Source organism: Podarcis filfolensis (genome assembly GCF_964270895.1).
Source record: "Podarcis filfolensis genome assembly, chromosome: 7".
NCBI classification, from domain to species: Eukaryota; Metazoa; Chordata; class Lepidosauria; order Squamata; family Lacertidae; genus Podarcis; species Podarcis filfolensis.
Genome location: NC_139603.1, coordinates 57,395,055 through 57,408,536, shown reverse-complemented (window position 1 = coordinate 57,408,536; position 13,482 = coordinate 57,395,055). Strand labels below are relative to the sequence as shown.

Genomic DNA, 13,482 nt, shown 5'->3' with positions numbered 1-13,482 from the left:
GCGAGAGGAGGAGCAGCAGCAGCAGCAGCAGGAGGCGGAGGAGCCCCTCGGAAGTCTATAAGAGAGACGCGCTTCTCCACTCCCAGCCTGGACTACATCGCTACTGGCCGGCCAGGCGCCTCTCTGCCCCGGGTGCTCACCCCAGAAGACTAAGTAAGTGCTTTCCTGGGTAACTTTCTGCTCTCTCTATCTCAGTAGCGGGCATTTGTGCTGTTTTGATATATTTACTCTGGTTCTGTATTTGCGTGCAGTCTCATTTATTGTTAGAACCCAGTCATTGCCCGAAACGGTTTCCCCCAAAAGTGCTGCTTTAGAGATGCATCTTGGTGGTCTGTCTGCCCTTTGAACATGTACTCTTGGAAGTTGCCTCAGTAACTTCCCTGGGAATAAAAGTTACCCTGCAAATCGAGGGAAGCGGGCTCAACAACAAGCAGGTAATTTTAAATTGGACTGGCTAGCTCTCCCTAATCATCTTGCCATTATACTCAGGAGGGATTGAAAGTGATATTTGTTTCCTTGCAGGATTGTGAGCGAAGTCTCGCTGCTATTGATTCGTGTCGGGAGTTATTCTAGGCTCAACTGAAGAAAGGTGCGAATTTGTGGGCTTTCGGAATAGGGAATATCTCGATCTCTTAAAAGCTCCTGGCTTTTCGGGTGCGACTGCTTGTTTCCAGCTGCTGTTTTTTCAGTGCCGGAAAGTCAAAATGTGTAGCTGTAAGAAAGCAATTTGAGTTACAGATGTGGCGTATAAGAACGAATATTTTTCGATGTTCCAACGGTTTGAATAAAAACAGTATATATATATATATATATATATATATATATATATATATATATATATATATATAATGGGAATGTATTACAGAACCTTTCATCCCGATCTTAAAAATAGAAGTTATTTGTGTGTATTGAGGATCAAGCCATACATCAGCCGCAAATTGACCTCAAGCCTCAAGAAAGTGAGAGTGGGGAAAGGCATATTTGCATCCGGCTGCCCATTAAAGTAGTGAGAATCACACTGATGCTTGGGGAAATTGTTGTACCTAGAACGTTGAATGGGAAATTCTGCACTACTTTTTCTTCCCTTGCAGTCCTATAAACAGCTGCTCATAAATAGCAGGAATTTAGTTCAACGGGGCATGCTCCTAAGTAAACAATGCTGCATACTAGCTTTATCCTTTTAGGTTTAATTTTTGTAATAAAAACAGTCGGGTGGCAATGCTAAATTTAGTGCTTTATTGTCTGTAAGCCTCATTCAAATAAGACTTCCAAATAAGAAAATTTTGGATTGATGAATTTATTTGCTAATATGTCCTACTGATTTTCCCCTACTCTGTGTTCAAATAAATGTTAAGAATGGGAAGGTGGCAGTAATATTGTTCATTACTCCCTAAACATCTCTGTTCATTTCTCCCAGTTAACTGATGTTACAGCCAAAGTGGTGTCTGAAGAGATCCTAAAAGCCCAATAAGGCACTACCTAGAATCCTTCTGTATCATCAAACATTTTTTCAAATCCCTCAAGTGTAAAAGAGTTGTAAGTTGTTCACTTACAATGTATTTGTTGGATGCTAACTAATATAATTTGCTTGTTGGAATGCTGGACCAGAAAAGGAAATGTACACATTCTATAGCAGTTCAATGAGCACCAAATATTTACTGAGCATTCAGGCAAATTAATTTTAAAAAAACAGCTATTGACAAAACAAATCAAAAGCAAAGGAGCTAAAACCTGAAAGGGAAAATATTGGGGGCATACTAAAACAAATGACAGGCAATTAAAATGCATTGATTCCTTCCAAATTGGTTATAGGAATACACTTAATTTTGGAATGCCACCACTGGAAGTCTGAGGACCATCTTGACTGGTTTTCACTCTTGACTACTTGCAAGTCTATCTTTAAGATCTTGTTAAAAATATACTGATGCAGATTTGCACTAAGGAAAATAAATGCATATAGGTTATAAACTGCAGGTGACACATGATGCACTAAATATCCCATGTAGATTTTGATCAGTTATTTCCCTACATGTGTATAAATAATGTTATGGGAGTTTCTGTGCCTCTTTTAGAAGCGATTTTTCTCTGCTACTGTAAGAGGAAAACTGTCACCACAGAAACTGCAAATTGGTCTGTGCTTGTAAATTTTCCTGTGTGAACACAGGAAACTGCCTGAAACCAAGTCAGACCATTGGTCTACCTAACTCAGCATTTTCTACCCTGACAGGCAATAGCATTCCATGGTTTCAGACCACAGACATTCCCAGCCCTACCTGGAGATGTCAGGGAGTGTTTAAACCTGGGATCCTCTGCATGGAAAGCATTTTGGCAGACACAACATTAAAATTACACACTACTACATTTTAGACATTCCCTGCAGTGTATGTTTCCTATTTCCTTTTGCATTCTGTCCCTTAGATTGTAAGCCTGATGGCAGGGGCTGTGTGGTTTTTTGATACCTTGTTCAGCTCCTTGAAAACATTAGGCACTGAATGTTAATAATAATAATAATAATATAATAATATCAGTAGTTTTGTTGTTTTTGACTACAGTCTGCTGCAATGACAGCATTCGGTCTAAAAAAACTTAACAATTGCAACAGTACAAAAATAAGAATCAGACGCATTCATCACCCTACGTTTTTGCAAATACTTGAATGGAACAGGGAAGGATTCTGAAACTAGGGGAAACCTTTGAGATGGGAATACAGTTCTTCCAGTGGTCCCGATCCTGTTCTCACCATAGGCACAGAATGTGTGTTAGGCTCGTTCCCCCTCCATTCATTTTTCCACTTGAAGCCCCTTCCCAATGTCCTATTGATGAGTTGCTGTTAAACCCCTGCAGAAACACCCTTCCACCCCAATCACACACTATATACAATGAAGTGCAAGACTGAGCATCAAAATAAATTTTTGCCTGGGATAGCAGAACAGCTTGATTCAGCCCTGTTAAAGTCTGGGTTTCCTTCTGCAAACTGGTCCCTGGGTTTGCTACTATCCCAACTAGATAGATAGATAGATTATGATAGATGATAGATAGATAGATAGATAGATAGATAGATAGATAGATGATAGATAGATAGATAGATCTAATTTTTAAGACTCCTAGAAATATGCTAGATTTAATAAATACATAATATATACATGTACTAGGAGCATAATCTCCTCAAACTCATTGCCAGTGAAATCTGTAGGACTGAAGTACACAGCTGACCTGTAGTCCCTCTGATTTCTGCAATAATTTATGCTTGCTGATGGTGTGTACATGCAGACAACTGTATATACAGTGGTACCTCGGGTTAAGAACTTAATTCGTTCTGGAGGTCCGTTCTTAACTTGAAACTGTTCTTAACCTGAAGCACCATTTTAGTTAATGGGGCCTCCCGCTGCCGCTGCACCGCCGGAGCACGATTTCTGTTCTCATCCTGAAGCAAAGTTCTTAACCTGAGGTACTATTTCTGGGTTAGCGGAGTCTGTAACCTGAAGCGTATGTAACCCGAGGTACCACTGTATAATCAAAAGAGCTAATCAGAAGCACAAAACTGTTCATCCTCCCCTTTGTATCTTGGCTTCTTGCATACATACTTCCAAAAGCAACTACTGCAGGTCAGAAGACCTTCCAGAGGAGCTTCTCTTGCAATGCAAAGCTTTGTGGAAGGAAATGAAAATGGGCAAAAGCTTCAGCATTCGCGCAAAAGCATTTTAGGTATGTGCCTAGAAGTCTTTGGATGTTGGCCAGTGTATATGCAAACACATATACATAGATATTCCAGGTATTTCTATGACTGTACACAATGGCCATGACTGAAAGAACCACACACCTAATTTTGAGTACGCAAGTGGTACAGTATGCACCCAAATGGCAAGGTGCTGTTTACAAAACGGGGGAAATCCAATGGATCTCATTCACAGATGCAAACCAACGTTACGATAATCTGTTCTTTTATCCTGACAAAAACACATTAAAAGGTCCCCAGAAGCTGTCTGCGGACAAACGCCGACTCCCTCGGCCTATAGAGTGAGATGAGCGCACAACCCCAGAGTCGTCCGCGACTGGACCTTTTCCTTTTTAATTTGTAAATTAGTGTAAATTGGAAATGACAAGAAACCATCTCTTTTCAGTTTGTTTACTGCAACATATATTCAATAAAAGCACTTTATTTTAAGGGTCTTGAATTGCAGTCCTTCTCAATCAGAATTTTCAAGCAGTATTTCATGTTACATAACATCATCTGAACACTCATTTATGCAATCAAAAAAGTAACTTTATTGTTACCAATGATTTCCAAAGTGGTGATATTTCAGTTAAGTTGAATAAAAACAATTTCTCTTCAAAGTTATAGAGGTCATTCCAATCAAAACCTTGCCAAAAAGAATTTATTGCCATTCATTATTTAATTACCAGAATCTTTTGCGAAACAATACAAAACAAAATACTTAGGGAACAATCCACCCCCAGCGTCCACCAGCCCAGAGGAAAAAGGGTGTAGATCTTTCTGCCAAATGTTTATATTTTAAAAGGAAATAGGAGATTGAACTAAAGTTTAATTTCTACTGGAATATTTAAAAAGAATTAATATTTAACCTCTGGAAGAAGTGGGGTTTTTTATTATTCTAAAAGGACAGCCCATTTATTACCCACGTAGTAGAGTCAGATTCTGTGTAATTTGATTTTTCACACTTAATATAATAAGATATTATTTACAGAATGCAGAATTGGGCTCTAGACATATTCGCTATAAGTTTTAGGGTGTGTTTTTTTTAAGGAGAAATCCATCTGTTGAGCAAATACAATATACGGTAGGCTGTGTGATGCTGGCCCCACCATTAGGCAGAGTGAGGAAACTGTTTCAGATTTGGGGTGTTATGAAAGGGCAGGAAATTCTGAGTTATTTAATATTTTTGTTGTATTTTAATTACTTACAAGGAGAGGCACATGTGTTACTTTCTTCCTTGGGAGTTGGGTGCCAAAATAACTTGTCCAGCCTTTGTCATTACACAATTTGACTTGGGGAAGAGTACTATGTGCTGTTCAGCTCAGTCAACAAAATATCTGCCATTTCTGTGGATAACTTTATTGGGCACTCTTAATGTTTAAGGTTACAGTATGTTGGTGCAAAAGCAGAAATTAATTCATTGAGTGAGATCACTGTTCAGAGAACGCAATTCTAAGCATGTGAGTAAATTCTAAACTTGTAAGTTTGACTGGTGTTCCGCCTAAACGTATACTTTTAAAGTTACCTGCTTCTGATTGCTTCCTATTTTATTGCTCTCAGGTCAGCCACTGTTTTCTGAAAGTCTTTTAGAACTACCTGAACTCTGTACATGACCACAGTTCTTGGCTATGCATAGCTCCATAAGGTTCTGCTGATCTGCAAACTCTAATACAGATGATTTGTTTAGCCTAGTTCACCCAAACCTGTGACATAGTGAGGGCGGGGGCACAGGAGCAGTTCCCGCAAAATTGTTAGGCGCACAAAATTTCAACACCCCGTGCTGCCTCAATACCGCTGAGCACTTCCGGCATTGGGCTCTGTTGAAAATGGCTTCTCCATGCAAACCAGGAATTGACCTCTCCAGACAATAGAACAACTCTTCTTATCTTTACGGCTGCAATCTCCTGGGTGATGTGAATGCCATTAGGCAGTTGAATGTGCATGCATACTCATACCCTCCAACATTTCTCCGGTGAAAATAGGGACATCCCATTCCATAATGATAATTTTACTATTTATATCCCGCACATCTTATTGGGTTGTCCCAGCACTCTTGGCAGCTTCCAACATATATAAAAACATAATAAAACATGAAACATTTAAAAAATCCCTATACTGGATTGCCTTCAGATGGCTCGGGGATTGAATAACTCTATACCCTCCAACATTTCTACAATGAAAATAGGGACATCCTAAGGAAAAGCGGGACATTCTGGAATCAAATCAGAAATTGGGATGGCTTCTCTAAATCAGGGATGTCCCTGGAAAATAGGGACACTTGGAGGGTCAGCATACACCATCTGTTTCCCTCCCACCCATACTTCCTCCACATGGCCCCGGGTGCTGCCAACCCACGCTACACCACTGCCTAAAACTAGTGGCCAACCATGCAGATTGTACTCAAGAGTTACAAAATCAGTTCTATACTGATTTAATGAACTGGCTGTTATGAGCTGTGTTCCCTGAAAACACAGTGATAAAAGAGAAAAACAAATTGTACGTCCACAGTGTTGCAGTAATACTAAAAAAAAAATCGGGTCAGGATGTAATGATAACAACATTAAAAATACGTAACTCTGATCATCCTCTGAAGTACTTGGAAATAAGTGTTGTTGTTGGCTGCAGGTTCATCTCCACCAATGGACTATAGAAATGTACCGGAGAACTGCAAGGAGCTCACTGTGCCCTGCTCTAACTCCAGCTCTCTGCCAGCCAGCGTGTCTGGCACAGATTCTTCAGCTGGTCAACGAACTGCAATAGCCTTGGGGAGGCCAGCAGCTGCAAATGCCGCCCGAGAGCGCAGCCGAGTGCAGACTCTGCGTCATGCTTTTCTGGAGCTGCAGAGAACCCTGCCCTCTGTGCCACCCGACACCAAGCTCTCCAAGTTGGACGTGCTGCTCCTGGCCACTACCTACATTGCTCACCTTACCCGCAGCTTGCAGGATGAAGAAGAGTTGCCCGGAGAGGGCTTGGGCACGCTGAGAGGGGATGGCTATCTCCATCCAGTTAAGGTAAGCAATGCAAAACAAAGTGGTTTTCTTTTACTAGGCTGAATCAAGTAAGAACATGAAGGCTTTTGTTATTTGTTATTAAATTTGTCAGTTGCTTTATCTTGCCCAGGGCAACCCAAATCAGCTTACAACCAACCAAACAGACAGACAAAAAGCCCCACATGCATCCATTAAAACCAAGAGAAAATTGAAATGCATTAAAAGCATCCTGCCCACATCTAAAAGGCCACAGATGGTTAAAGGCCAACGGCCTGGTTATAAAGGAAAGTTTTTGCTTGGCACCAGATGTATTTTGATGGTGCCAGGCAAGCCTCCTTAGGGGAGAGCCTTCCACAAATGGGGAGCTACCACAGAAAAGGCCCGTTCTCATGTTGCCACCCTCTGGATGCTTTTTTGAGGGGCATACAAAGAAGGGCCTCAGATGATTATTGCAGGGTCCAGGTCGGTTCATATGGGAAGAGGCGATCTTTGAGGTATTGCAGTCCTGCACCATTTAAGACTTTTAAGTAAAAATCAGCACTTTGAATTGGGCTCAGAAACTAATTGGCAGGCAGCGCAGTCAGGCCAGGACTGGCGTTTTATGCTCAAACTGCCTTGCCCCGGTGAGCAACCTGGCCGCTGAATTCTGCACCAACTGAAGTTTCCAGACTGACTTCAGAGGCAGCCCTATGCAGAAGACACTGCAGTAATCTAACCTAGAGGTTATCAAAGCATAGATGACAGAAGTTAGGATATCCCTGTCCAGAGAGTGATGCAGCTGGGCCACCAGCCAAGCTGCTGCAAGGCACTCAGCACCACCAAGGCCACCTGAGCCTCAAGCAACAGAAATGGATACAGACGTCCTAAGCTGTGTGGCTGCTCCTTCAGAGGGAGTGAAATAGGGTTTCCATATTTCAAGCAGAAAGAAATGTTGTTGAGCTTTTTTTACCCAAAGTTGGCTTTTGGAGCAAAATTGCAAAAAAGCCATTTTTGAGCTATTTGTATGGAAAAATGGCAAAAGCAGCACCGCCAACATGGGCTGCCATACGCCCAAATTTTCCAGGACATTTGTCCGGTTTCCGCCCGGTCACTGTTGCCGACAGCAGTATTCTGGATATGGGAAAATCCAGACGTATGGCAACACCTGCAGATGTAAAGGAGAAGTAGAACTCTTCGTCAGATAGAACTGAAAGAAGTAATCTTTTTAGTTCAATGGAATCAAGAAAATGCCTCTCATTTACTTTGCATTAAAGTAGTGCTTGCTCCTCCTGGCTACTGGCTCTTTAATTAGTAATTTCCTGGACTAGTTCCCTCTTGGCTTAGTTCAGGAAACTACTAATTTAAAGGGTTGGTAATTAGGAAAAACAGGCAAACTATTACTGTAAGCAGCCCTTCACTTATTTGTTTCCTGTACTCATTCTATTCACTAGTGGTATTAAATTGGCCCTTGCTCGTTGGGTTAAACCACAGAGCCTAGGACTTGCCGATCAGAAGGTCGGCGGTTCCAATCCCCGCGACGGGGTAAGCTCCCGTTGCTCGGTCCCTGCTCCTACCAACCTAGCAGTTCGAAAGCACATCAAAGTGCAAGTAGATAAATAGGTACCGCTCCGGCAGGAAGGTAAACGGTGTTTCCGTGCGCTGCTCTGGCTCCCCAGAAGAGGCCTAGTCATGCTGGCCACATGACCCGGAAGTTGTACGCCAGCTCCCTCGGCCAATAAAGTGAGATGAGCGCCGCAACCCCAGAGTCGGCCACGACTGGACCTAATGGTCAGGGGTCCCTTTACCTTTTACATTAAAAAATACATATTCTAACATGCCACCCCAATCTCCATGAGCAGTGTGAAACTCCAGGAAATGCAGGTGCACCTTAACTCAGGATCTGTGTTTCCTTTTAGACTAATGAGGCACAGCGGAGACTGTGGTATCTTTATGATATGTGGTTTATTTACACATATGTACAACCTGAACCTAGGTGGAGGGTCTCACAGCATTGGCACCCCAACAGGTCCTTCCTTCCATAGCCAGAGCCTGGCTCTCAAATGGTCAGCAAGCCTCATGCCCTGCCCTCTCTCTAGTTTACATCCCTGATAACTGTAACCCACAGGTCTACCCCCTTTTATCCCCTGAGGGATGAAAGAGGCATTCAGTTTATTCACTACTGAACACAGTGTATTACTACTCTCAAGGCACAGATCTGTAAACTACAGATCCCTGCACTCAGGTGTGTGTGTTTTCAGTATACAGTCGTACCTTGGATCTCAAACGCCTTGGCTCCCAAACAAATCGGCTCCCGAACAGTCAAAACCTGGAAGTGAGTGTTCTGGTTTACAAACGTTCTTTTGGAAATCGAACGTCCGTTGGGGCTTCTGTGGCTTCCGATGGGCTGCAGGAGCTTCCTGCAGCCTATCAGAAGCCACACTTTGGTTTTTGAACGTTTTGGAAGTCGAATAGACTTCCAGAATTGATTCTGTTCGACTTCCAAGGTACGGCTGTAGTTTCATTCGTCTCTTTTGTTTCAGAAAGCATGACACCTAAGCAATACTAATCTATTGTGTACTTTTGTATACATTGTCTTCTAGAAATGGCCAATGCGATCAAGGCTATACATTGGAGCTACAGGGCAGTTTTTGAGTCACTCAGCGCAAACAGAAAACACAAATCAAGGAGAAACTTCAAAAAATTCACAAATGTAATGCTATGTTTTTATATTGAATGCTGTGTATTTATTATGCTGGATATATTTAAATTAAAACACTTCTTCCAGCAAATATGACCCTCCTCCCAATTGTATCTGGCATCATGTGAAGTAGGTGGACAAGCTGAATTTTAAGATAGTCACACATTCCTTTAGGTTGCTTTCTTTATGTCCAGAAGCAGGCTATTGGTGTGAGCAGTGCATTATGGTCCTCCTGCCGCAAACAACTTCCACGATTTCTGAAATAGCAAAATGTACATGCGTTGTACACATGATACCAACTGAGATTCATGAACTCCTGGCGAATGTAGCATTATTTGAGTCAACAAGCAATCCATCCCATTTGTGAAGGAAATGGCTGACTGTAACATGTGAGCTGACCCTTATAAATAATAGACAACTTGCAAGCATTAAAGCAACAAGGTTCGTGATTAACATAAGAATTATGGACTATCTCAATGAAGCGATTCATTCTGAACATATCCCTCAAGAAACACAGGTGTGCATTCTTTTGGCTGTTCACATGCATCTGAGCTTTTAAGAACTTAAACAGAGCTTTGCTGGATCAGCGATCCATCTATTCCAGTGTCCTGTTTCCAAAAATGACTGCACAGATTCTCTCATGAAGTGCACAAGCATGACATCAAAGCAACAACCCTCCACCATTGTTTGTGACCATACCTGGTATTCATAGGGTTCCTGAGCATAGAGGATCTATTTTGCAGTTGTGGTTAATGGCCACTGATAGATCAGCATGAGGCTGTGTGTGTGTGTGTGTGTGTGTGTTTATATAAAACATCTATAGAGTTTACAGTGTAGTTTGGCTGATCTTGTAAAGAAGGAGCTTAAAAAGCAGATCTGTGTTTATATGAACTTTGGATATGGATTTCTGTGTTGCATCTTAAGTGTGTAGAATTAAGATGCTTCTGCAATAAAATATAATTTCAATAAGCTGCAAATATTAATTAACCATAAAATGCAAACTTTTTACACTATGAAGTTTCTACACTGCATAATATTTTTTTGTTTCTTTACTATTTGACCTTACTGTTTACAATTATTTTCACTGTATAATACCTGCCATATTAGGATAATACCAAATGTGGTTGATGAAGTGGGCTCTTTTCCACAAAAACGTATGCTATAATATATCTATTTAAAGTGCCACAAGACTCTTTGTTGCTTTTCCGCAGAGGTCCAAATGACCTTTAGAAGCATCTACTATTCAAGAGCCTTTTCTCAGATGAATTTATTTGCCTCTTTTCACTGATAAAATGAATGTGTGTTAATAGTCAAGTGAGAACATTACAGTAAACAAAAACAAAACCACAATGTAAGCAGCTTTGTGTATGGAATCTAGCAATATTATGGGTGTTGTAATATAATTTATTATTTGTGTTTATCTCTATTTTACGGTCTGAACTGCATTAATGTTTGAGGGAAAAGCTTACCGTACTTCTATACTGCAACATGTGTACATGTTTTATAGCTTGATATGTTCATTCCAGAAAACAGAGCTTGCATGCTCAGCTAGTTCAGCTAAAATATTTGCAGCATGTAAGCAACAGAGGTTATAAGATAAGTGCAGCTGAGGTTCACCTAGTTATCTTTTCTTATTGTATATGTTATACATGATTTTACAGAATTTTAATATTTATATTAAATACTTTAAAAACTGCTATGATTTGTCAGAATCAAAGAAATGAAACTGTTCCACAAGAAGCCAAAAATAAAATAAAATGCATTTAAGAGGAATATTTGGGAAATTTCTTTGCGGTACAGGAGTTAAGAATGTTATCATGTCTTACAATATTAGGATTTTCTTTAAAATAATAATAATGACAACTGATTAGCCTTTGACTCAGCCATCGCTATGGCTTATTCCGGAACCATTCCAGCTACCATTCCCATGCTTTAACTGTGAAAAATGTGACTTGCAGACACACAGTCTCTGTAGAGGAATAATTCCTCCCCATATTTAACAGTACCTTTTCTAAGCACTAGTACTTTATAAAACTGAACACCTTTGTTAGTGACATCATTCAGTTATTTCAAGCAAGAGCTGTGCATTTTTACTCAGAATACCTGATTTCAGTGGGACTTATTCTAGTTGGTATGTGTGCATAGGACTAAGGCCTAAAATGCTTGAACCCTGGTGACTCCTCACTTCCAGCATACTTTCCCTCCACCCCCATACTAAAATCAGAAAAGGAGGCTGCCCCTGCCATTCAATCCCAGCCCCAAAGCCTCACGAGAGCTGTTTCTGTGGGCCTTCTAGGCATAATGGCACAAGCGCATCTCCTGTGCATTGGTGCTGGGTAATTCTGGCCCATTCCGCAGTTTGCACAGAAACATCTTCCATCAAAACGTATGTGCGTCTCATGATCTGGAATACACACCTCATTATTTTTTGGCATGTGGGCATATAAAAACGTATACATTTATAGCTAACCAATCCATAATTTGGAACAAGTCGTGACTTTAATCTCATTTTTTTTTCTTCATGTGACTCCCCCAATCTTATTTTTCTCTTCATTTGAGTCCCCCTCCCATCTGCCCCAAGCCTTTACTTTGCACAAAGACTGCTCTGTTCCATGTGGTCTCTAAGGGAGCAAATGGAGATTGACATAGAATATATTAACGCAGAAAATGTTTTAACTAGAGGGTATACTATTGTAATTACAGCTTATAAACATGAACCCAAAGCGCATTGTATATAATATTTTTAATGTTTTGATTATATATGTGTATGTTTTTATTTATTTATATTTTGGGTGTGTTTCCCTTTGTCTGCTCCGTTGGCAGGGATCTGTTTTATTTAATCTTGTACAGCAGCATCTCGAATGAGGCTGCTATATAAACAATAAGCCACCCCATGGAGTGGGAGCAGCACCAGATAAAATTATGGGGGAGCACAGAATGTGCAAAGTACATGGGCATAGCCAGGATTTTTAGGGAGGGGGGGCCTTTTGTTGGGGGGGCAGAACCTCAGCTATGTATTTTTATTGATTTAGAGGGGCAGTTGCCCCTCCCTGCCCCCTCACGTCTATGTCCATGGCAAAGTATATTTTTGGGGTGGTAAGTTGAGTGTCTTACATATTGAAACAAAATAAAAAAAAATCTTCCAGTAGCACCTTAAGAGACCAACTAAGTTTGTTATTGGTATGAGCTTTCGTGTGCATGCACACTTCTTCAGATACTTATGTAGTGAGATATCTGAAGGAAAAATAACATTAATATATTAATGGCAAGAGTCCAGCAACAGGGGGAAGGCAAGTGGGGTGGGGGAGACCCGGGAGAACTCCTTATGGGGGGCACTTGCCCAGCTTTGGTGCACCCCATATTAGAGCACATACTTTTCCCTGACGTGGAAGTGTGGTACCAGTCTTGTAGCTCCTTAAAGTCTTAACACGTTTATTAATACAAGGTAGTCCATTAAAGGTTATGCCGTTATAAATGTGTCAGACCCTCCAAGTGTCCCTGTTTTCCAGGGACAGTCCTGGATTTTCCCAGACAATCCCGTCGCGGTTTCTGATTGTCCCGCTTTTCCTTAGGATGTCCCTATTTTCATTGCAACAATGTTGGAGGGTATGGAGTTATCCAGCCCCAAGCCATCTGAAGGCAAGTTAAGTTTTTTAAATGTTTAAAGTTTTATTCTATTTTTATATGTTGGAAGCCGCCTAGAGTGACTGGGGCAACCTAGTCAGATGGGTAGGGTATAACAGTAAAATTATTATTATGGAATAGGATGTCCCTATTTTCATCGGAGAAATGTTGGACGGCATGACGTTAGCCTTAAAGGTGCCACAAGACTTTTTTTAAAAAAAACCTCTTGTCTTTACGCCCACAACTTTGGAAATCAGAGGAAAGCTATAGCTGATCTCTTCTTCCACCGCGAGAGGGTGCGAGATTCAAAACCGCAAATCTCTGGCGTGCAATCAGCAAGGATTCCCCCCCACCCCCGCCTCCGGAAAAAAAAACCTTTTTCGTACGTCTCTGGCAAAAAAAAAAAAAAAGGCATTTGCCCTGTTGCCTTTTGGGTTAGCCAAGGTGATGAAATGTTGGACTCCAACTCCCGTCAG

The 13,482-nt window shown here is 41.1% G+C and overlaps 1 protein-coding gene across 4 annotated transcripts; it reads left to right on the top strand.

Moving 5' to 3' along the window:
* Nucleotides 1–26: 26 nt before the first annotated feature.
* On the top strand, nt 27–11,155 carry TCF24 (transcription factor 24). Of its 4 annotated transcripts, XM_083623473.1 has the most exons (5): nt 35–153; nt 523–589; nt 5,099–5,175; nt 6,341–6,726; nt 9,285–11,155. In XM_083623473.1, the coding sequence occupies exons 4-5, from the start codon at nt 6,355–6,357 to the stop codon at nt 9,396–9,398; spliced, it is 486 nt and encodes a 161-aa protein (XP_083479599.1). In that variant the 5' UTR covers nt 35–153; nt 523–589; nt 5,099–5,175; nt 6,341–6,354; the 3' UTR covers nt 9,399–11,155. The 4 variants fall into 4 exon arrangements, with proteins under 4 accessions (XP_083479598.1, XP_083479599.1, XP_083479597.1 ...); XM_083623471.1 differs by lacking the exon at nt 5,099–5,175; XM_083623472.1 differs by lacking the exons at nt 523–589; nt 5,099–5,175 and having other exon boundaries at nt 27–153.
* Nucleotides 11,156–13,482: the final 2,327 nt, after the last annotated feature.

Excerpts from the sequence above, each read along its gene's own strand:
- TCF24 (XM_083623470.1), top strand. The coding sequence starts at position 3,639 with ATGCAAAGCTTTGTGGAAGGAAATGAAAATGGGCAAAAGCTTCAGCAT. Across the intron at positions 3,706-6,340 it reads TTCGCGCAAAAGCATTTTAG|GTTCATCTCCACCAATGGAC; the intron begins GTATGTGCCTAG and ends TGTTGGCTGCAG. Across the intron at positions 6,727-9,284 it reads GCTATCTCCATCCAGTTAAG|AAATGGCCAATGCGATCAAG; the intron begins GTAAGCAATGCA and ends ATTGTCTTCTAG.